This window comes from Loxodonta africana, chromosome X (assembly GCF_030014295.1).
Source record: "Loxodonta africana isolate mLoxAfr1 chromosome X, mLoxAfr1.hap2, whole genome shotgun sequence".
Lineage (NCBI taxonomy): Eukaryota > Metazoa > Chordata > Mammalia > Proboscidea > Elephantidae > Loxodonta > Loxodonta africana.
The window spans coordinates 69,099,069-69,123,736 of record NC_087369.1 but is presented as its reverse complement, the minus strand read 5'-3'; the positions used below and the strand labels follow the sequence as shown (position 1 = coordinate 69,123,736).

The window sequence follows — 24,668 nt, the reverse complement described above, 5'->3', positions numbered from 1 at the left end:
AAAGGAAAAGGATCCGAAGTTGAAAAATACGGCTTTAGTGATAAACACCTGAGATCCCATGATAGAATTTTGAAAGACCAATGACTTCTTCACTGCAAATACCTTTTTTCACCCATATAAACAGTGACTATACACACGGACCTCATCAGACGGAATACACAGGAATGAGCTCAACTACATCTCTGGAAAGAGACAATGGAAAAGCTCAATATCATCAGTCAGAGCAAGGCCAGGGGCCGACTGCAAATCATAACATCAATTACTCATATGCAAGTTGAAGTTAAAACTGAAGAAAATTAGAACAAGTCCACAAGAGCCAAAGTATTACCTTGAGTATTTTCCACTTGAATTTAGAGATCATCTCTAGAATAGATTTGACTCATCAAACACTAATGACCAAAGACCAGACGAATTGTGGAATGACATCAAGGACATCAAACATGAAGAAAGCAAGAGGTCATTAAAAAGACAGGAGAGAAAGAAAAGATTTAAATGGATGTCAGAAGAGACTCAGAAACTTGCTTTTGAATGTCGAGTGGCTAAAGCAAAAGGAAAAAAATGATGAAGTGAAAAATTTGAACATTTCAAAGGGGGGGTGGAGAAGACAAAGTATTAGGATGACCTAGAGACAGAAAACCAAAAGGGAAGAGCATGCTCAGCACCTCTCAAACTGAAAGAACTGAAGAAAAAATTCAAGCCTGAAGTTGCAATGCTGAATGATTCCAAGGGGAAAATATTAAACAAGGCAGGAAGCATCAAAAGAAGATGGAAGGAATACACAGAGTCACTATACCAAAATGAACTGGTCAATGTTTAATCATTTCAGGAGGTAACATATGATCAGGAACCAATGATACTGAAGGAAGAAGTCCAAGCTGCACTGAAAGCATTGCTAAAAAAACAAGGCTCTGGGAATTGACGGAAAATCAACTGAGATGTTTCAACAAATGGATGCAGCACTGGAAGTGCTCACTCATCTATGCCAAGAAATTTCGAAGAGAGCTACCTGGCCAACCAACTGGAAAAGATCCATATTTATGCCTATTCCCAAGAAAGGTGATCCAATTAAATATGGAAATTATTGAACAATATCATTAATATCACAAGCAAGAAAAATTTTGCTGAAGATCATTCAAAAGCAGCTGCAGCAATGTATCGATGGGGAACTACCAGAAATTCAAGCCAGATTTAGAAGAGGACATGGAACGAGGGATATCTTTGCTGATGTCAGATGGATCCTGACTGAAAGCAGAGAATACCAGAAAGATGTTTAACTGTGTTTCATTGACTATGTTAAGGCATTCGACTGTGTGGATCATAACAAATTATGGATAACATTTAGGAGAATGGGAATTCTGGAACACTTAATTGTGCTCATGAAGAACCTGTATATGGATCAAGAAGCAGTCGTTGGAACAGAACAAGGGGATACAGCATGGTTTAAAGTAAGGAAAGGTGTGTGTCACGGTTGTATGCTTTCACCATACCTATTTAATCTGTATGCTGAGCAAATAATCCAAGAAGCTGGACTCTACAAAGAATAGGGCACCGGGATTGGAGGAAGACTCATTAACAACGTCCATTATGGTGATGACAAAACCTTCCTTGCTGAAAGTGAAGACAACTTGAAGCACTTACTGAGGAAGATCGAAGACCACAGTCTTCAATATGGATTACACTTCAAAATAAACAAAAATCCTCGCAACTGAACCAATAAGCAACATCATGATAAACGGAGAAAAGATTCAGGTTGTCAATGATTTCATTTTACTTGGATCCACAATCAACACCCATGGAAACAGCAGTCAAGAAATCAAAAGATGCATTGCATTGGGCAAATCGGCTGCAAGAGACCTTTTTTAAATGTTAGAAAGCAAAGATGTCACCCTGAAGACTAAGGTGCACCTGACCTAAGCCATGATGTTTTCAACTGAATCATATGCATGCGAAACCTGGACATTGAATAAGGAAGACTGAGGAAGAATTGACGCCTTTGAATTGTAGTGTTGGTGAAGAATATTAAATATACCACGGACTGCCAAAAGAATGAACAAATCTGACTTGGAAGAACTACAAGAATGCTTCTCACCTACAGCCATCCTCCCGGCCTTGGGGAAGGAAAAAATTTGCAATTGGGGGAAAAGATAATTTGCTAGCTCCATTAACCAGGGGAGCTCAGGAAAGAAGCGGTTCCTGTCCTGGCATAAACCAACCATGGACCTTGAGCACCTTTCCCTTCTGCATGGACCTGTGTGGGCCTATTTCAGGAGAATAGGCCCTTGTTGGCAAACTCCAACCATTTCAGCTGTGAGGTGGAGAGGTGGGTGTTTGACATTTCGCATTGGTTTCCCTATTAAAAAAGGTCCTCAACTACCCACATCAGGGACCTAAGAACTGGTAGGTCCACTCAGGTCACCCAGCCACCTGTGATAGGGGCCCAAAGATAACTGGTACCTCCCAGACCTAACAACCAAAAACTTTGGGAGCCCATGGTCCCTCTGCAGAACCCACCCACCAGCACAATCTAGGGAACAGAGACACGATTTCATCAGAGATACTTGGGGGTCGATTCTTAGGCTGCTGCCTTGTTCAGAGCGTGACTCCCTGCTGCAATCAGATACCCCGTATATACGCCAATCACCCTTTCCCCTCTAAGACTGTAGGACAGAGCTTGTACCACACACTTGATGATCAGCTACCTGGACACCTGAGCTGAATTCATACAAGAAAACTGAATGGAATCCGAGACTGATATACCTGATAACAGCTCTAGCCAGCTGGGGAGAGGACACCAGAGCTCCAAAGGTGAAAATAATCAAGCTAGCTCACTCAAGCAGCCCATAGGGGAATACCAAAACAAAACAAAGCAAGCAGCTACGACACAGTAAGCAAGCATAAACTAATAGAATAACTTATATATGACTTGGAGACAACAGTCAATATCAAGTCACATAAAGAAACAGACCATGATCGCCTCAACAGGCTCTCAAAACAAAGAATCCAGAGATCTTCTAGATGAAAGTGCATTCCTGGCATTACCAGATGCAGAATTCGAAAGTTTAATATACAGAACCCTTCAAGATATCAGGAAGAAAATGAGGCAATACACAGAACAAGCCAAGGAACACACAGATAAAGCAACTGAAGAAATTAGAAAGATTATTCAGGAACATAATGAAAAGTTTAATAAGCTGGAAAAATCCATAGACAGACAGCAATCAGAAATTCAGAAGATTAACAATAAAATTACAGAATTAGACAACTCAATAGAAAGTCAGAGGAGCAGAATTGAGCAAGTAGAAGCTAGAATTTCTGAACTCGAAGATAAATCACTTGGCACTAATATATTTGAAGAAAAATCAGATAAAAGAATTTTTAAAAAATGAAGAAACCTTAAGAAACATGTGGGACTCTATCAAGAGAAATAACCTACGAGTGATTAGAGTACCAGAACAGGGAGGGATAACAGAAAATACAGAGAAAATTGTTGATGATTTGTTCGCAGAAAACTTCCCTGATATTGTGAAAGATGAGAAGGTTTCTATCCAAGATGCTCATCGAACTCCACATAAGGTAGATCTTAAAAGAAAGTCACCAAGACATATTATAATCAAACTTGCCAAAACCAAAGATAGAGAATTGTAAGAGCAGCGAGGGATAAATGAAAAGTCACCTACAAAGGAGAGCCAATAAGAATAAGCTCGGACTGCTCGGCAGAAACTATGCAGGCAAGAAGGCAATGGAATGACATATTTAAAACATTGAAGGAAAAAAAATTGCCTGCCAAGAGTCATATATCCAGCAAAACTGTCTCTTAAATATGAAGCTGAAATTAAGACATTTCCAGATAAACACAAGTTTAGGCAATTCGTAAAAACCAAACCAAAACTACAAGAAATACTCAAGGGAATTCTTTGGTTAGAAAATCAATAATATCAGGTATCGACCCAAGACTAGAACACTGGGCACAGAAACCAGAAGTCAACCCAGACTGGGAAATCCAAAAAAAAAAGGAAGATTATAAAAAAAAAATCTCAAAACAGGGTAAGAGAAGATAACATTAAAATAATAAAGAGGAACTAAGAAATGTAATCATACACCTTCCATATGGAGAGGAAGATATGGCGATACAAAGAAATAAAAGTTTTAAATTTAGAAAAATAGGGGTAAATAATAAGGTAACCACAAAGGAGACAAACTATCCTACTCATCAAAATAAAATACAAGGGAAAAATACAGACTCAGCAGAACCAAAATCAACAACAACAAATATGAGGAAAGGACAATATTAAAGAAAATCTACTCAGCACATAAAGTCAAGTGGGAAAAAGAAACAGTCAATAACACACAAAAAAAGACATCAAAATGATAGCTCTAAATTCATACCTATCCATAATTACCCTGAATGTAAACGGACTAAATGCACCAATAAAGAGACAGAGAGTGGCAGAATGGATTAAAAAACAGGATCCGTCTATATGCTGCCTACAAGAGACACACCTTATACTTAGAGTTACAAACAAACTAAAACTCAAAGGATGGAAAAAAAATATATCAAGCAAACAACAATCAAAAAAAGAGCGGGAGTGGCAGTATTAATTTCTGACAAAATAGACTTTAAAGTTAAATCCATCAGAAAGGATAAGGAAGGACACTATATAATGATTAAAGGGACAATACACCAAGAAGATATAACCATATTAAATATTCATGCACCCAGTGACAGGGCTGCAAGATACATAAAACAAACTCTATCAGCATTGAAAAGTGAGATAGACAGCTCCACAAGAATAGTAGGAGACTTCAACACACCACTTTTGGTGAAGGACAGGACATCCAGAAAGAAGCTCAATAAAGACACGAAAGATCTAAATGCCACAATCAACCAAGTTGACCTCGTAGACATATACAGAACACTCCACCCAACAGCAAGGAACTATACTTTCTTTTCTAGTGCACATGGAACATTCTCTAGAATAGACCACATATTAGGTCATAAAGCAAGCCTTAGCAGAATCCAAAACATTGAAATATTACAAAGCATCTTCTCTGACCATAAGGCCATAAAAGTGGAAATAAATAACAGGAAAAGCAGGGAAAAGCACTCAAACACTTGGAAAGTGAACAATATCCTGCTCAAAAAAGACTGGACTATAGAAGACGTTAAGGATGGAATAAAGAAATTCAGAGAATCCAATGACAATGAAAACACTTCCTATCAGAATCTTTGCGACACAGCAAAAGCGGTGCTCAGAGGCCAATTTATATCAACAAATGCACACATCCAAAAAGAAGAAAGGGCCAAAATCGAAGAATTATCCCTACAACTTGAACAAACAGAAAGAGAGCAACAAAAGAAACCTACAGGCACCAGAAGAAAACTAATAATAAACATTAGAGCTGAACTAAATGAAACAGAAAACAGAAAAACAACTGAAAATATTAACAAGACCAAAAGGTGTTTTTTTGAGAAAATCAACAAAATTGATAAACCATCGGCCAAACTGACAAAAGAATAACAGGAAATAAATAACCTGAACAAGAAATGAGAGAGGTGATAATACAACAGACCCAACTGAAATTAAAAGAATCATATCAGATTATTATGAAAAACTATACTCAAACAAATTTGAAAACCTAGAAGAAATGGATGAATTCCTAGAAATACACTACCTACCTAAACTAACACATTCAAAAGTAGAATAACTAAATAGACCCATAACAAAAAAAGAGATTGAAACGGTAATCAAAAAACTTCCAACAAAAAAAAGCCCTGGTCCGGACGGTTTCACTGCAGAGTTCTACCAAACTTTCAGAGAAGAGTTAACACCACTACTACTAAAGGTATTTCAGAGCATAGAAAAGGACGGACTACTACCAAACTCATTCTATGAAGCCACCATATCCCTGATACCAAAACCAGGTAAAGACACCACAAGAAAAGAAAATTATACACCTACATCCCTCATGAATGTAGATGCAAAAATCCTCAACAAAATTCTAGCCAATAGAATTCAACAACATATCAAAAAAATAATTCACCATGACCAAGTCGGATTCATACCAGGTATGCAGGGATGGTTAACATTAGAAAAACAATGTAATCCACCACATAAATAAAACAAAAGACAAGAATCAAACGATTTTATCAATTGATGCAGAAAAGGCATTTGACAAAGTTGAACACTCATTCATGATAAATGCTCTCAGCTAAATAGGAATAGAAGGAAAATTCCTCAACATAATAAACGGCATTTATACAAAGCCAAGAGCCAACATCATTCTAAATGGAGAGAGGATGAAAACATTCCCATTGAGATCAGGAACCAGACAAGGATGCCCTTTATCACCACTCTTATTCAACATTGTGCTGGAAGTCCTAAACAGAGCAATTAGGCTAGATAAAGAAATAAAGGGCATCCAGATTGGCAAGGAAGAAGTCAAAGTATCTCTATTTGCAGATGACATGATCTTATACACAGAAAACCCTAAGGAATCCTCCAGAAAACTACTGAAACTAATAGAAGAGTTCAGCAGAGTATCAGGATACAAGATAAACATGCAAAAATCAGTTGGATTCCTCTACAGCAACAAAAAGAACATCGAAGAGGAAATCACCAAATCAATGCCATTTACAGTAGCCCCCAAGAAGATAAAATACTTAGGAATAAATCTTACCCGAGACGTAAAAGACTGATACAAGGAAAACTACAGTACACTTCTGCAAGAAACCAAAAGAGACTTACATAAGTGGAAGAACATACCTTGCTCATGGATAGGAAGACTTAATATTACAAAAATGTCTATTCTACCAAAAGCGATCTATATATTTAATGCAATTCCGATTCAAAACCCAACAACATTCCTTAATGAGATGGAGAAACAAATCACCAACTTCATATGGAAGGCAAAGAGGCCCTGGATAAATAAGGAATTACTAAAAAGAAGAACAAAGTGGGAGGCCTTAATTTACCTGATTTTAGAACCTATTATACGGCCACAGTAGTCAAAACAGCCTGTTACTGGTACAACAACAGATACATAGACCAATGGAACAGATTGAGAATCCAGACATAATCCATCCACATATGAGCAGCTGATATTTGACAAAGGCCCCAAAAGAGTTAAATGGGGAAAAGACAGTGTTTTTAACAAATAGTGCTGGCATAACTGGATATCCATCTGCAAAAAAATGAAACAAGACCCATACCTCACTCCATGCACAAAAACGAACTCAAAATGGATCAAAGACCTAAATATAAAATCTAAAACGATAAAGATCATGGAATAAAAAATAAGGACAACATCAGGAGCCCTAATACATGGCACAAACAGTACACAAAACATTACTAACAATGCAGAAGAAAAACAAGATAACTGGCAGCTCCTAAAAACCAAACACCTATGCTCACCCAAAGACTTCACCAGAAGAGTAAGAAGATTACCTACAGACTGGGAAAAAGTTTTTAGCTATGACATTTCTGATCAGCGCCTGATCTCTAAAACCTACATGATACTGCAGAAACTCAACTGCAAAAACACAAATAACCCAAATAAAAAATGGGCAAAAGATATGAATAGACACTTCACTGAAGAAGACATTCAGGTAGCTAACAGATATATGAGGAAATGTTCATGATCATTAGCCATTAGAGAAACGCAGATCAAAACTACAATGAGATTTCATCTCACTCCAACAAGGCTGGCATTAATCCAAAAAACACAAAAGAATAAATGTTGGAGAGGCTGTGGAGAGACTGGAACACTTATACACTACTGGTGGGAATGTAAAATGGTACAACCACTTTGGAAATTGATTTGGCGCTTCCTTAAAAACCTAGAAATAGAATAAATGATCCAGCAATCCCACTCTTTGAAATACATCCTAGAGAAATAAGAACCTTTACACGAACAGATATATGCACACCCATGTTTATGGCAGCACTGTTTACAACAGCAAAAAGATGGAGGCAACCAAGGTACCCATCAATGGATGAATGGATAAATAAATTATGGTAAATTCACACAATGGAACACTACGCATTGATAAAGAACAGTGAGGAATCTGTGAAACATTTCATATCATGGAGGAACCTGGAAGGCATTATGCTGTGTGAAATTAGTCAGTTGTAAAAGGACAAATTTTGTATAAGACCTCTATTATAAGAACTTGTGAAATAGTTTAAACTGAGAAGAAAACATTCTTTTGTGGTTACAAGAGGGGGACGGAGGAGGGGTGGGAGAGGGGCATTCACTAATTAGATAGTGGATAAGAACTACTTTAGGTGAAGGGAAAGACCACACACAATACAGGGGAGATCAGGAGGATTGGACTAAAACAAAAGCAAAGAAGTTTCCTGAATAAACTGAATGCTTCGAAGGCCAGCGTAGCAGGGGCAAGGGTCTGGGGACCATGGTTTCAGGGGACATCTTAGTCAACTGGCATAATAAAATCTTTTAAGAAAACATTCTGCATCCCACTTTGAAGAGTGGCGTCTGGGGTCTTAAATGTTAGCAAGCAGCCACCTAAGATGCATCAATGAGTCTCAACCCATCTGGATCAAAGGAGAATGAAGAAAAGACACAAGGTAATTATGAGCCCAAGAGACAGAAAGGGCTAGATGAACCAGAGACTACATCATCCTGTGGCCAGAAGAACTATACAGTGCCCAGCCAAAACCGATGACTGCTCTGACAGGGAACACTAGAGAGAACCCCCGAGGGAGCAGGAGAGCAGTGGGATGCAGACCCCAAATTCTCATAAAAAGACCAGACTTAATGGTCTGACTGAGACTGGAAGGACCCCAGTGGTCATGGCCCCCAGACCTTCTGTTGGCCCAGGACAGGAACCATTCCCGAAACCAACTCTTCAGACATGGATTGGACTGGACAATGGATTGGAGAGGGATGCTGGTGAGGACTGAGCTTCTTGGATCAGGTGGACACTTGAGACTATGTTGGCCTCTCCTGCCTGGAGGGGAGATGAGAGGGTGGAGGGGGTCAGAAGCTGACGAAAAGTACACAAAAAGAGAGAGTGGAGGGAGAGAGCGGGCTGTCTCATTAGCAGGATAGTAATTTGGTAGTGTGTAGCAAGGTGTATATGTGTTTTTGTGTGAGAGACTGACTTGATTTGTAAACTGTTACTTAAAGCACAATAAAAATTATAAAAAAAAAAAAAAAGAAATTGACTCAGGATATAACCTAAAAAAAAAAAAAGGGATGCTTCTTGGACAAAGTGGGAGGCCTTACTCTTCCTGATTTTAAAACCTATTATACTGCCACAGTAGTCAAAACAGCCCGGTACTGGTACAACGGACACATAGACCAATGGAATAGAATTGAGAATCCAGAAATAAAACCATCCACATATGAGCAGTTGATATTTGACAAAGGCCCCAAAAGAGTTAAATGGGGAAAAGACAGTGTTTTTAACAAATAGTGCTTGCAAAGCTGGATATCCATCTGCATAAAAATGAAACAAGACCCATACCTCACTCCATGCACAAAAACGAACTCAAAATGATCAAAGACCTAAATATAAAATCTAAAATGATAAAGATCATGGAATAAAAATAGGGACAACGTTAGGAGCCGTAATACATGGCACAAACAGTACACAAAACATTACTAACAATGCAGAAGAAAAACTAGATAACTGGGAGCTCCTAAAATTGAAACACCTATGCTCATCCAAAGACTTTACCAGAAGAGTAAGAGGATTACCTACAGACTGGGAAAAATGTTTTAGCTATGACATTTCTGATCAGTGCCTGATCTCTAAAATCTACATGATACTGGAAAAACTCAAGTACAAAAAAACAAATAACCCTATTAAAAAATGGGCAGAAAATATGAGCAGATACTTCACTAAAGAAGACACTCAGGTAGCTAACAGGTACATGAGGAAATGCTCATGATCATTAGCCATTAGAGAAATGCAAATCAAAACTACAATAAGATTCCATCTCACTGCAACGAGGCTGGCATTAATCCAAAAAACACAACACAATAAATGTTGGAGAGGTTTTGGAGAGGTTGGAACACTTATGCACTACCGGTGGGAATGTCAAATGGTACAACCACTTTGGAAATCGATTTGGTGCTTCCTTAAAAAGCTGGAAATAGAACTACCATACAATCCAGCAATCCCACTCTTTGGAATATATTCTAAAGAAATAAGGGCCTTTACACGAACAGATATATGCACACCCATGTTCATTGCAGCACTGTTTACAATAGCAAAAAGATGGCAGCAACCAAGGTGCCCATCAATGGATGAATGGATAAATTATGATATATTCACACAATGGAATATTATGCATCAGTAAAGAGAAGTGATGAATCTGTGAAATATTTCATAACATGGAGGAATCTGGAAGGCACTATGCTGAATGAAATTAGTCAGCTGAAAATAACAAATATTGTATAAGACCACTATTATAAGAACTCGAGATATAGTTGAAACACAGAAGAAAATATTCTTTGATGGTTAGTAGAGGGGGGAGGGAGGCAGGGTGGGAGAGTTGTATTCACTAGGTAGTAGATAAGAACTACTTTAGGTGACGGAAAGACAACACACAATACAGGTGGAGGTCAGCACAACTGGACTAAACCAAAAGCAAAGCAGTTTCCTGAATAAACTGAATGCTTCGAAGGCCAGTGTAGCAGGGGCGGGGGTTTGGGGACCATGGTTTCAGGGGACATCTAAGTCAATTGGCATAATATTTATTAAGAAAACATTCTGCATCCCACATTGGAGAGTGGTGTCTGGGGTCTTAAACGCTAGCAAGAGGCCATCTAAGATGCATCAATTGGTCTCAATCCACCTGGAGCAAAAGAGAATGAAGAACACCAAGGACACAAGGTAATTACGAGCCCAGGAGACAGAAAGGGTCACATAAAACAGAGACTACATCAGCCTGAGATCAGAAGAACTAGATGGTGCCCAGCTACAACCAATGACTGCCCTGACAGAGGACACAACAGAGAACCCCTGAGGGAGCAGGAGAGCCAGAGGATGCAGACCCCAAATTCTCATAAAAAGGCCAGACTTAATGGTCTGAGACTTGAAGGACCCCACTGGTCATGGCCCACAGGCCTTCTGTTGGCCCAGGACAGGAACCATTCCCAAAGCCAACTCTTCAGACATGGATTGGACCGGACAATGGGTTGGAGATGGATGCTGGTGAGGAGTGAGCTTCTTTGATCAGGTGGATACTTGAGACTATGTTGTTTGTTATCTCCTGCCTGGAGGGTAGATGAGAGGGTAGGGGCGTTAGAAGCTGGTGAAATGGGCACAAAAAGAGAGTGGAGGGAGACAGTGAGGTGTCTCATTGGGGGAGAGCAATTGGGAGTAGTATGTAGCAAAGTGTATATAAGTTTTTGTGTGAGAGACTGTCTTGATTTGTAAACTTTCACTTAAAGCACAATAAAAATTAAACAAAAAAGAATGAACAAATCTGTCTTGGAAGAAGTACAACCAGAATGCTCCTTACCAGCAAGGATGGCAAGGCTATGTCTCACATACTTTTGACATGTTATCAGGAGGCATCAGTTCTTGGAGAAGGACAACATGCTTGGTAAAGTAGATGGTCAGTGAAGGAGAGGAAGATCCTCAACTAGATGGATTGACACAGTGGCTGCAACAATTGGCTCAAGCATAAGGATTGTGAGGATGGTGCAGAACCAGGCAGTGCTTCGTTCTGTTGTACATAGGGTCGCTATGAGTTGGTACTGACTCGAGAGCAACTAACAACAACATGGACTGCCAGAAGAAGGAACAAATCTGTCTTGGAAGAAGTACTGGCAGAATGCTCCTTAGAAGCAAGGATGACGAGACTTGGTCTCATGTACTTTGGACATGTTATCAGGAGGGACCAGTCCCTGGAGAAAGACATCATGCCTGGTAAAGCAGAAAAAAAAGGATCCATGAAAAAGACCCTCAGATAGGTGGATTGACACAGTGGCTGCAACAATGAGCTCAAGCATAGCAACAATTTTGAGGATGGTTTTGGAGCAGTGTTTCCTTCTGTTGTACATATGGCCGCTATGAATCAAAACCAACTCAGGGACTCTGTCTTAGTCATGCAGTGCTGCTATAACAGAAATACCATGAGTGATGGCTTTAAGAAAGAGAAATTTATTCTCTCACAGTCTAGTAGGTTACAAGTCCAACTCCAGGGGACTGCTTTCTCTCTGTGTTGGCTCTGGAGGAAGATTCCGTGTCATCAATCTTCCCCTTGTCGAGGAGCTTCTCAGCCACAGGGACCCCAGGTCCAAAGGATGCACTCTGCTCCTGGTGCTGCTTTCTTGGTGGTATGAGGTCCCCCTCTCTGCTTGCTTCCCTTTCCTTTTTATCTCGAGAGATAAAAGGTGGTACAGGCCACACCCCAGGGAAACTCTCTTTACTTTGGATCAGGGATGTGACCTGGGTAAAGGTGGTCTTACGATTATAATCCCACACTAATCCTCTTTAACATAAAATTAAAATCACAAAATGCAGGACAACCACACAATACTGGGAATCATGGCCTAACCAAGTTGACACATATTTTGGGGAGACACAATTCATGATATTCCACCCTTAGGCCCCTCCCAAAATCACATCCTTGTAACATTCAAAACATATTCATCCCATCATATTATAACAAAAAGTCTTAACTCCAAGTCCGAAATCCAAAAATTCTTCTTCATCTGTGAAGTCTAGAATACAAGTTATCTGCTTCCCAGGGTACAATGGCAGAACAGGCACAAGCTAGACATTTCCATTACAAATGGGAGAAATTGGAGGGAAAGAAGTCATAACAGGCACCAAGCTAGTCAGCAGAACACATTACATTAGCCCTCAAGCCTTTGAAAAGAATCCTCTGTTCTCTGAGAGAATTTACACAATGGCCCTACGCTCTAAACTCTAGGTATTGGCCACACTCTCTGGATTCTGAGTGGAGGCTCCTCGGGCTGGGGCTTCAGCTCCGCCTTCCAGGCCGACTGGGATAGCAACTCTGCTCCCTTGGCTTTAGAGACACCATTCTCCTAGTCCATCTGAGTGGCAACTCCACCCTTAGAAACACCAGAGGCCATGGCTCCGCCCTTTAAAACCACAGAGGTCACGGCCATACCTTTTGAGACTGAAGCAGCTTGGCTTCTCGTGTACTTTGTCTCTTCAGCTTCTGCTTCCTGGTTTCCTGGGCTCTTGGCTCCTCGGGCCTCACACTGGCATCTCCCCTGCTAGGGCAAGTGTTCCAAAGCTCTGTAGCTCCACTGATAAGTACCCTGGGGCACCCCACTCCACCAGGAAGCCTCCTGCACACAGGCACTCAGCTTTCTCGCTCTGTGGGTTGGCTCCAGCGCTGTCTTGCACTGGTCTCGTGGTTCTGCTGCTGCTGGCTCACTGCTGCTGTTTCTCACCATCTGTGCCTTCTCTGATGTTAACAGTTCTCCTCACTTTCTTCTGCATCTCCTATCCATTCACAGTTTCAAAACCGCCTCCACATTTTAGGTATCTCACTCTCTCAGTACCAAATTTGGTCTTAAGTCATCTAGTGCTGCTATAACAGAAATACCATGAGTGGATGATTTTAACAAAGAGAAATTTATTCTCTCACAGTCCAGTAGGTTACAAGTCCAAATTCAGGGTGTCCACTCCAGGGAACGGCTTTCTCTCTCTGTTGGCTCTGGAGGAAGGTTCCTTGTCATCAAGCTCCTGGTTGAGGAGCTTCTCAGGCGCAGGGACCCCAGGTCCAAAGACACACTCTGCTCCCATTGCTGCTTTCTTAGTGGTATGAGAATCCCCCTCTCTGCTAGCTTCCCTTTCCTTTTCATCTCTTGAGGCATAAAAGGTGGTGCAGTCCACACCCCAGGGAAACTCCCTTTACACTGAATCAGGAATGCAACCCGGGTAAGGGTGGTGTTACAATTCCACCCTAATCTTCTTTAACATAAAATTACAATCACAAAATGGAGAACAACCACACAATACTGAGAATCATGGCCTAACCAATTTGACACATATTTTTGGGGGACACAATTCAATCCACGACAGCCACCTAACAACATGATGTTAATGAAGTAGAAAAGCAGCAGTTAACGAGTCAGGACACAATCTACAGGATTAGGTTGTATCTTGAGTCAATCTCTTTTGAAATATAAAAGACAAGCAAGCAGAGAGGAGTGGGACCTCATTTCCACCAAGCAAGAAGAGCCAGAAGCTGAGCGTGTTCTTTGAGAACCTCTGAACCAGGGGAAGATTGATGACAAGGACCTTCCCCCATAGCCATCAGAGAAAGAGAAAGCTTTCCCCTGGAGCTGATGCTCTGAATTTGGACTTCTAACCAAAGGGTCGGCAGTTCGAATCCACCAGACGCTCCTTGGAAACTCTATGGGGCAGTTCTACTCCGTCCTATAGGGTCGCTATGAGTCGAGGACACTGGGTTTTGGGTTTATTCTCCTAAACTGTGAGAGAATACATTTCTGTTATAGCAGCAGTAGATAACTAAGACCGATATAAAAATACATTAATGGCTAAGATATATTCAGAAAAAAAGCAAGTGAAGTATTATTCAGTATTCAGTGTTTAGCCAAAACATTACAAATATTCCAATAAAAACACCAAATAGAATTTCACAAATGGTCTTGAAGATCAAGGGTTTGAATCAAAGAACAAAAAATGAAAAAAATGTGAAAATGGAGCTAATATTGATTTGCATTACGATCAAACAGTATATGTAATGGCAAAAAAAAAAAGTTTCAGACTCGACAGTCTTGTGTAAAAACCCTACGTAGAAAACTGTAAAAAATGTATCTCCTTCCTTCCAGTGTGCCTATATGATGAAATTATCTCCAAAATAATGTCCTTATTTTCATAAAATTGAAGTTTGCTACCCTGTCTTATAAGAAATTTCACATACAAAAATACAAGCTTAATATCTTTTCTCTTTCATAAAATGAAGGAGTATAAAATCTCTAGGATCACTTCTAGGTATAAGATTCATTAAGTCAGGGATTGTCTTCTAGAAAAAAATAGAAATAAAGCCTATTTCATAGTTGATATTCAAAATTATTTTGCTATAACTTATCAAATCTACTTCTCAGACACCTGTCAATGTTTTAGCTTTGAACAATTTTGTTCTAATGTTTATATATTGAATGAAATTTAACATGCTAATTAAATATAACTTTGACGGTATTCTGTGAGTAGTAATTTAAGCCTGGAGCCCTGGTGGCACAGTGGTTAAGAGCTCAGCTGCTAACCAGAAGGATGGCAGTTTGAATCCACCATCCACTCCTTGGAAACCCTATGGGGAAGTTCTATTCTGTCCTATACAGTTGCTATGAATTTGTGTCTAGTCACAGAAAATAATTCTTGTAAAATCTAAAATGTACCTCTTAAAACCCTGTTATACATTAGTTTCAACTGTCTGCTAGTTTCCCATCCAGATCATGTTTTTGAACGTAAGGACGGTCTCATAACAGTTACTCAAAGATATCTTTTAATGGATTAATGAATTATACTTAAGTGTAATACCTCACAGTGTCTCACATATTAGGCACTCAATACATACCTGCTGACTGGTAACTTGGTAAATAAATACAAGGGATCGTCTTAAGAGATTCACAGATTGCTAGTGCTTTTAGAGATCCCTGCATGCTTTGTTTTAAAATACTGAGTCAGGAAGCTTTCTTTAGAAAAATTGACAATTAAAAGAGTTTTGCATGTCCTTAAATGCAGGTAATTAACAATAATGATGTACTTCTACTTGACAATGCAGTACTCATCAAACTTACCATCATAGTATCATTCATGTTCCTTCTTTAATTTTTCACTCTTCCATTCCTTCCAGAATTATCTCTTTTAGTAGACAGAGAAATTATAAAATGGAGAGAAGATGGTAGGGAGTCCCACAACTGGGTTCTCATGCCGTCACTTGCCCCATGATTCTCTCCAGTGACAGAGGAGATTTTGAGTAAGGAGTCCCAAAAAGTCAGTCTCACACAGATCTGAGGATTTGAGAATCCTACTCCTGCCTGCTCCAACAAATGCAGATAAAATTCACTCCAACAAAGTTTTCATGAAAAACTTCTGAAATTCATTACAAAATACTGTCCCTCTTATTACAGCAAAGTCCTTGATAATACATAGTTAATTTTACCCTAAACATAAAATAGAACAGCCACTGAATCTTAAAAGTAGTAGTAGAAAAGACACTAAATGAACAGCAGAGACAGTACAGCTCATTTTGATGCAGAGTAGTCTGGGGAAGGAATGTAACATCCAAGTAAATACTGTCCAATAGAAATATAATGAGAGCCACATGTGTAATTTTAAATTTTCTAGTAGCCACGTTAAAATAATAAAAATAACTGGTGAAATTAAATTTATCAATACATTTTATTTAACCAAATATATCCAAAATATTATTCAACATGTAACCAATATAAAAATACTGAGATTTTTTTAAACTGAGTCTTCAAAATCTGGTTTGTATTTTATATTCACAACATATCTCAATTTAGATACTAAATTTTGAATGGCTAAAGTGAAATTTAATTCTGCCAAAACAGTAATGTTATTTAACAGAAAAACATTTTATACTGGCTTCAGTTTAAAAATTAAAATTAATTAAATTAAAATTAAGTCCCTCAGTCATACTAGCCACATTTTAAGTGCTAAATAGCTCCACGTTACTAATAGCTATCATATCAGACAGTGAAGATCTAGATTATTCAAGCAAGGTGTCGAGGCTTCTGGTAATTCAAAGGGAAGTAAGAGGATCAGAACTTTATAGGTAGTTGTGAGCATGCCTCAGGGAACCAAGAAAGAGGAAGTGACCCTCTGCTATCTTCTAGAAAGTGGATAAACCACAATATGGATATCTTATGTAGGGATAACTATGATTAATCAATTTTCATTTAACTAAACATGCCATCTTTATACACTCATTCTGGAAAAGGACCCTGTTCACTAGTTTCCTCATTATGTTAGTGAAAATGTGATTATTATAGTCCCTAAAGAAACCTAAGTCCATATTCCTGATTTCTTTCTCTATGATCTTGTATATATATATATATATAAAATAGTAATATATACATATATATATTCTCAATGAGGCACTAAGTAATATTCCCTTAATTTGAAAATATCTCCAATATCTGCCTTGTCTTTTCCATTCCCACTGACACCACTCTACTCCAGGCTTCATGCTTCATCACAGCACACCTGGATCGTTAAACATCTTTCTCACTGATTTACCTATTCCAGTATCTCCTATCTAATCCACATGTACACCTCCATTACATTAACCTTTCTAAAACAACATTTTCATGATCTGACTCTTCGATTGAAAAATGATCCCAGGGTCTCATGTGTGCTTAGGATAATCTTATTCTTACTGTTCTTGCACCTCTCATTCATTTTGGTAACAAATTAATAGTTTTCAGTTATTGTTCTCCAACTGCATATTATATTTGTATCTCTTCCTACCAACCGTGATCTCCTTAAGGGTCAGGGTTTCATAGGCCTCTTCTCATAAAACCCCCAATACCTTATGCTGCATTTTGCTGAAGGATTCTCAGGAAATATTTGTTAATTTGAAAAAAAAAAAAAAAAACAGTGAAATCTCCAGCTAACAAACTGCCTTCTCATGTTTCCTAGATAAGATCATGAAGATTTTAGGTCACGGAGAAAATTAAACCTCAAGAGCTATCCATGTTTCACTCCTACTACTACTATTTATGTTAATTATACTAGCTGGTAAAAATGGCAAGGCTAATATATTTTAAACTCATGACCAATGTGATTAATAGCGCCCCCAGAAGCAGACTTCTTTTTAAGGCATTGTTACCGTGTTTTCAAGTGGTAAGATGTTTTAATAAACTAGTGACTGAGAAGAAGAAAGGTAACAGAATAAAATTAAAACATGTACCATTATTTAAAAGGAAAGATGGCTACCTTTCTTTACCACCAACAGAAATTAAACTTCTTACCTTCAGTATAAAGCTGTTCTCCACTGCTGTGCTAGAAAATGGTGTGGAAAGAAAAATCATTTCAACAAGTTTGCTCAATGAAACTCTGTGAGCCCCTGGGCAAATAAAAGGTTTCATCTTTGAAAACGGTAACATTTGTCCTTTGAAAAGTCCAGGAATGCTTAGGAAATTTATATAGTTTATGGTGTATGTGTTTTTAATTGGGAGGAAGCTTGTTTAAGGAATTAAATAAATGAAGTCACAAGTATTAAATTCTCTTCATATTTAAATAATTTATTTGGTGTTTGAGACTTTGTGTTCATCTCTAACCTTAACATACTTATCTGTAAGACATGAAAAATAGTGATCTATTTAAAAGGCCTCAATGAATGACAATATAATTTTGAAATGCACTTTTTGAGTACAAGTATTTCCTAAGGGGTAAAACTGTTGAATGGGTAGATGCAATGAAACTCTGAGCATTTCTCGGATTTACACATGTATATCTACTTCTCGCTTTTTCACTAAATGAATACAACCACTTAAGAATATGTGTGTTGGTGTGTGTGCGTATGTATACCTGCACACACACACCATGCAAAAACATTTCAAAGTGGAAAAATTTTAGTGCACTGTCAAAGTTCTACAGTAACTGTCATCCACAGACACTCACATGCAAACACTACTAAACTAGTATTTGTTAAAGCAAATAAGAGAGTTTTAGCAGAATTCCTTGACAAAACTTAGAAAAATTTAATAAAGAAACAGAAATCCACTTCTCATCTAAACATTATATAAAATAATCTCTATCATCTGAGTTATATATACACACAGTATCATGTAAGCTCAGAACATAACTTCTTACTGTACACACAGACCTGTAGTGCGCACTCAGTAAATGTTATTATTGAAAGAAAATAGGCCATGAAGAGAATGGCTGAGAGATAGTGGCATGAAAGAGAACTATACATTAAAAAATAAAAACAAAAAGTATGGCAAGGATTGGAATGCACATACAAGGGAGTGGAGTGGTGAGAAAGTAAGCAAAAGGTAACAGAAACCAAGTAAAGTGACACAGCAACTACGGGTAGATATGAAATGGGAATGAATCATGAAAGTTGGATGAGTAGAATGGGAGGGGTGAAAAGAATTTTTCATCCTTGCTTTACGCTATATAAAGAATTGTCAGTCACAATCCAAAGCCCAGTTGGAATGCGAGTTGGCTAAACTGTAATATGAGTCATAGAACAGACTATTCCAAAACTACCACACGGGGTTATTCTGAACAACAAATGAGATATTAGTTAAGATGCTCCACAAACTACAAAATGCTACACTCACATATGACAGAAATTATTTACACAATATCCAATTCAGCCTTTCCTTCCAACTCTGGAAAGTTCAAACAATGAGCTCTCCAGAGTGCAGAGAGGAAGAAACCTACTCTGCTTCATTATCAAAGACTTTCATGGAAAATCTGGCTCCACGATCAGAAAATCAGGCTCCACGATCACAGTGAAGCCTGACTTTGAAAAGAGAGCTAAGATGGTGACAAACTCATCAAATGGAGAGGTATGCAGATAATAATATGGGCAATGTCTGCACTCCTAGCATTTCCTCACAGCAATTTTTTGGGGGAGAGAAAAAAGAGATCCACTTGCTTATTTCACCCTAACCCTCATAAACTTTTATTGTTTGCACATGAATAGGATTAAATGATCCTAATTTCTCCCTTAGAGCAGGAACGGCTGAGAGGGTAAAAAGATGATACAAGTTCATCAAAACATGCCAAAACACATATTTTCCCTTACATATGAAAAACTGAAAAAGAAGAAAAGTCTAATGATGTGCTAGGAAACTGAGATGTAGTGAAACTAATTTATTCAAAACCACAGAGCTCAAATTTGACCCTAGGTCTGCATCATGTGGAAGTCCTGGCTGGCATTTTCTACAATACCACCACAGCCTCCCATCCTCAAAAAACAGCAGGAAGAAACACAGTGAAAACAGCAAACACATTTTTTTAGTTTTTTTTTTTCTTGTTAGCTCTACTACTGCTTAAGAAAATATTTTGGCATTGAATATGTCCGTTAAACTTTAATAAATACCTTAAACAGCATTTCCTCCTCCCCTGATGATTAGTAACTCAATAGGGACAACTCATCACATCAGAAGCACAGGTAATCATGAATCATCATCAGCTGCTAATATCAAAGAGAGGGAAAACCAGACATTATGTGCAACCGAATAAAAGAATATAACACCACCTATGAAATATTCTTTCCCCCAACAATCCTATTTCAATTTTATCAAGCCTCTAGATCCAACTACCAATTTGAGGAAATAGAGGGTAGAGGAACTTACATGCCACTACACAGATGTAATCAGGAAAACCTGGACTGTGACAAATACTACAAAAGAAACAAACTCATTTCTTCAACAAATAAAATTACAAGGAAAAAAAAGACATAAAAGGGTAACATAGATTAAAAAAAAAACACAACAGATTTATAGGAATCATGAATATCAAAATGATTAAAACAGACAGCATTTAAGAGACAATGAGAAATCTGAAACCTGACTGGATTTATCGATATTAAGGAATTACTAGTAACTTTAAATGTGACAACTGTAACTGTATCTCGAAAGAGCCCTTACCTTTTAGAGACATATACTGAATGTTTAGTAATGTACAATGATGTGATGTCAGCTATTTGTTTCAAAATAATACTGGAGGAAGGGGAGTGAGTGGGATGTAGCTAAAAAAGATTATGAGTTGATAATTGTTGAAGCTGGATGCAGAGTATATTTGAAATATTTATAGGAAAAAAAGCACATGCCACATCATCACTGAAAAAAAGTCCTAATTATTTTCAAGGAAAGAAACATATATATTATCATGGAATCACAGAGCTGAAAAGAATGTTATAAACAACCTATGCAAACCCCCTCACTTTATAAATAAGGAAATTAAGGCTCAGATGGGTTAAGTGACTTGCTCAAGGTCACAAAACTTGTCAGTTTCAGACTCAAGATCAGAATTTAAATCTCCAACTTATACTGCAGGGATCTATTCTTTTGCAAACCAGTAACAAATGACTGCATTTAAACATTTTGTCCAGCATATCCTCCAAACTGAGTGTAACAGAAGCAAGCCAAGGGATGATGAATGAATAATACAGTTCATACCAAAAATGCGCTGCCAGTCACTGTGGTAAGATCTGTTTCTTTCTGAGAACTACAGTTTCCAGCTGGACTGGAGAACCCAAACGGGGCTTCTTCCTCCCGTTCAAAGAAGTCAGAGTCAGGATGTACATTCCATTCCACTTTGGTTGGCGTCAGTAGTTCTGAGACACTGTTGTCACAAAGGGCGCTTGAAGGAGTTAGAGCATCTGTGTCCACTGTTAATTTATTGCTGGGGGTCAGAGCTTGGGGCTCTTGACTAGAGTTCTTTATAGCCAAAGAGCCTAGAGATCCCAATGGCCCTGCACTTACACTTGGGACATCATCCATATCTAAGGTGCTCTGCTGAAAACCTGTGGCCGTTGTTCCAAAAAAGAGAGAGGTATCCAGGCTTTGAGGAAGGTCACTGGTGGCCATCAAGGCCCGGGGGTCCACAGCCTGCCCTAAGGAATTATTAGGAGGGAGGTTCCCTGCCAGAGTTGAACTCACAGAAGCCACATCAATTGTCAAGATTCCAGAGTTCACCAAGGCTGTGTCCAGCATTGCAGCAGAACCACTGCCAGGCACATCAGAGAAGAGAGACACTAGGTCTGCATCACTGAGATCACTCTGTCCCTGGCTGGTAAGTTCACTGCTGGGCGTAAGAGAATTCGAAGCTTCTAGCTGAGCTAAGAGATCCTGGCCGAGGTTGTGCCTTTTGGCCATGTGAGTCTTCATACTGTGCTTGGATGTGAAGAGTTTATTACAAGTGGAGACTGGACAACGGCTTTTCCAAGTGTCCACATCCTGCAGGTGTTTCTTGGAATGAATGTACAGACTACTGCGAGCGGAGAATCTGGCACAGCAGCCTTCCACGGGGCACACAAACGGCTTTGTGCCCAAGTGGGTTATGCTGTGACCTTTCAGATGCTCCGCCCTGGTGAAAGATTTCCCACAGCCTTCCACAGGGCACGTGAACCTCCGGTCATCCTCGTGTTTCCTTTTGTGCCTTAAGAGTTTGGACATGCTGGTGAAGTTCCAGCCACAGCCATCAAAGTCACAAAGGAAAGGTCTCTCGCCGGTGTGGCTCCGAAGGTGAATTTTCAGCCTACAGGCCTTGTCATACTGTTTGCTGCAGCCAGGAAAGGAGCAGGAAAAGAGTTCCTGTTCCCTGAAATGGGCGCGGTTATGGGAAAACAGGGCACTCACTGTGATAAATGTCTTCTTGCAGCCGGAAAACGCGCACTGGTAGGGCCTCTCTGGCTCAAAGTGGCTGCGCTGGTGGACGCTCAGCTTGGCCTGCGTGGGGAAGCTCTCCTCGCACACCTCGCACTTGAATGAGTTCTCCTGCTCGTGGCCTTTCATGTGCGCCTTGAGGTTGTACACGGTGGTGAAGCTCTTGCCACAGCCCTCCGCCGGGCAGCCAAAGGGCCGCAGTTTGTCGTGCGACTGCAGGTGCCGCTTGAGCTTGTACGAAGTGGTGAAGGTCCAGCCGCAGCCGCCCAAGGGGCACTTGAAGGGCCTCTGGCCCTGGCTGCTGCTGTGTGTCAGCAGGTGCACCTTCAGCTGGTGCTTCTTGGCGAAGGTCTGCCCGCACTGCGCCTCTGGGCACACGTACAGCACCATGCTTGGGCCCGGGCCCAGCGATCCGCGGGGGCCCTCGGCGGCGGCCAGGCCCTCCGCCCCCTCCTCGGGCGCTGGAGCAGACGCAGGCTCCGGCGGCTCCGCCAGCAAGAGGTCGGGCGGCAGCTCGGGGCAGTCGCCGGGCTGCGCGGCGTGTGGCTCGCCCGGCTGCGCGATGATCAGACCCCCGGCCTGCGGGGCGGGCGCGACCCCGGGCTCCCAGGCGGGTGGCGGGGGCGTGGCCAGGGTGAGGACCCCGTTCTCGAAGCGCACCACCAGGTCTTGGTTGTGGATGGTGACGGTGCCAGCGAAGGCCGCGGCGGGGCCCGGGCTTGGGGCGGGGATCGGGGCCGGGGCCGGGGCGGGGCTCGCGGACGGGCAGCAGGGGCCCAGCTCAGGGCGGCCCGCGGGGTTCGCGCCGCGCTCGCGTCCCTGGAGTCCCGGGCCTGGCGCGGCCTCCTCCCTCCACACCGGCCCTGCGGCCTGGCCGGCGCCCGCGGTCTCCACGTGGCCACCCACCGGGTCCAGCAGCAGAAGGAAGAAGTCGTCGCCGCCACCAGCGTGATCCGGCCTCGGCGCCAGCGGGCTCGGGCCCTGGCCTGGTGAGGCTGCGCGAGTCTGCTTGCGCCGCCGCCCGGGCCCGCCATCTTGGGGTCCCCGGAGCAGTAGGAGGCGGCGCGCGGGGCCCTGGCCAGCCCGTGGATCAGGCCCTCCGTGCGCCCGGCCGCCCGCGGGCCCGCTGCCGCCGCCGCCGCCTTGTAGTGTCCCGCGAGCCGGGAGCAACCTCGGGATTTCCATGTCGGTGTCCGTGAGGCTCCGCTGGAACCAGAGCAGCGGAGGAGGCGCGACCCCGCCCCCTGCCGCGGGCCCGAACACGTTCCTGAAGGGAAAAAAATGTGCAATGCGCAGAAACCGGCCCTATCAGATATTAAAACGTATTTAACGCCACAGTGATTTAAATATTCTGGTACTCACACGAGATAAAACGGGTTTCTGGAACAGAATAGAAAGCCCAGAGGCAGAGCCTGGTATGTACATAAATAATTTCCACAATTAATATTATTAGGTAATCAAAAGGGTAATGGGGAAATGACAGCTCTTTCAGTAAACGGATACTGGAATAGATAGGTATCTATCTGCTAAAAGCAACTTAAATCCGTGCCTCGATGTATCTACCATAAATAGACACTCCCCCAGCCTTTTTTGTTTTTTAGCCCCTTTAGTGCTGAGCATGGGCTCTAGTTCTTGCTACGTGCCCAGAACTGCTGGATGAAGTGATGGATGCATGGATAGATGGATGGCAGAAAGTTCCTGGGAGAATAAACTGTGCTAGCGTTTCTACTGAAAACGTACCCCCCACCCCCCGCAACTTCAACACCCAGAACTGTCTTGAGCAAGGTCCCAGGGGAAATTTGTACTGATTAGAAGGAGTAAGAGATGGGGCTGAAACAGATTAGCACTGTTCAGCCTAAATATGCAAAGTCTGGACGATGAAACAATTCACACTGAAATCTGGAAAATCTCAACCCGCTTCCGGGTTCTCCCTATACAGTGCACAACCAACTCTTTGCCCTACCACTTTCTGTTACACCCGTGGTGAATTTCATGCCAGTCTCGAAGCACAATGAGCACATTCCTCAGCATACTCTGAATTCTCCAGGGAGTGCGGGTCTCTGGACAGGATGTACCAGTCAAATGTGATAAGCTCAAACCCTAAGTCACTGCAATAGACTCTACCAAGAAAAGCCGTACAGATGACCTCCTCCAATATCCCTGGGGTGCCTTGCTCCCATTTAAGTGTGGTGGTCCAGCCTCACTGTAATGGACTCGGCCTAACAATCTTATTAATTATGATGACAATCCTCCAATTTGTCATCAGTGAGTTGGAAATTGATTCAAATATACGGTAAAATGTCTAGAAA

General features: G+C 40.9%; 1 protein-coding gene across 1 annotated transcript; it reads right to left on the bottom strand.

The window, feature by feature from the left end:
- Positions 1-11,526: 11,526 nt before the first annotated feature.
- On the bottom strand, positions 11,527-23,614 carry LOC135228917 (zinc finger X-linked protein ZXDB-like). The gene has a single exon (XM_064278364.1). The coding sequence runs from the start codon at positions 23,542-23,544 to the stop codon at positions 21,145-21,147; it is 2,400 nt and encodes a 799-aa protein (XP_064134434.1). The 5' UTR covers positions 23,545-23,614; the 3' UTR covers positions 11,527-21,144.
- Between the last annotated feature and the right edge of the window lie 1,054 nt (positions 23,615-24,668).

Coding starts and splice junctions, on each gene's coding strand:
- LOC135228917 (XM_064278364.1), bottom strand. CDS start 23,544: ATGGAAATCCCGAGGTTGCTCCCGGCTCGCGGGACACTACAAGGCGGC.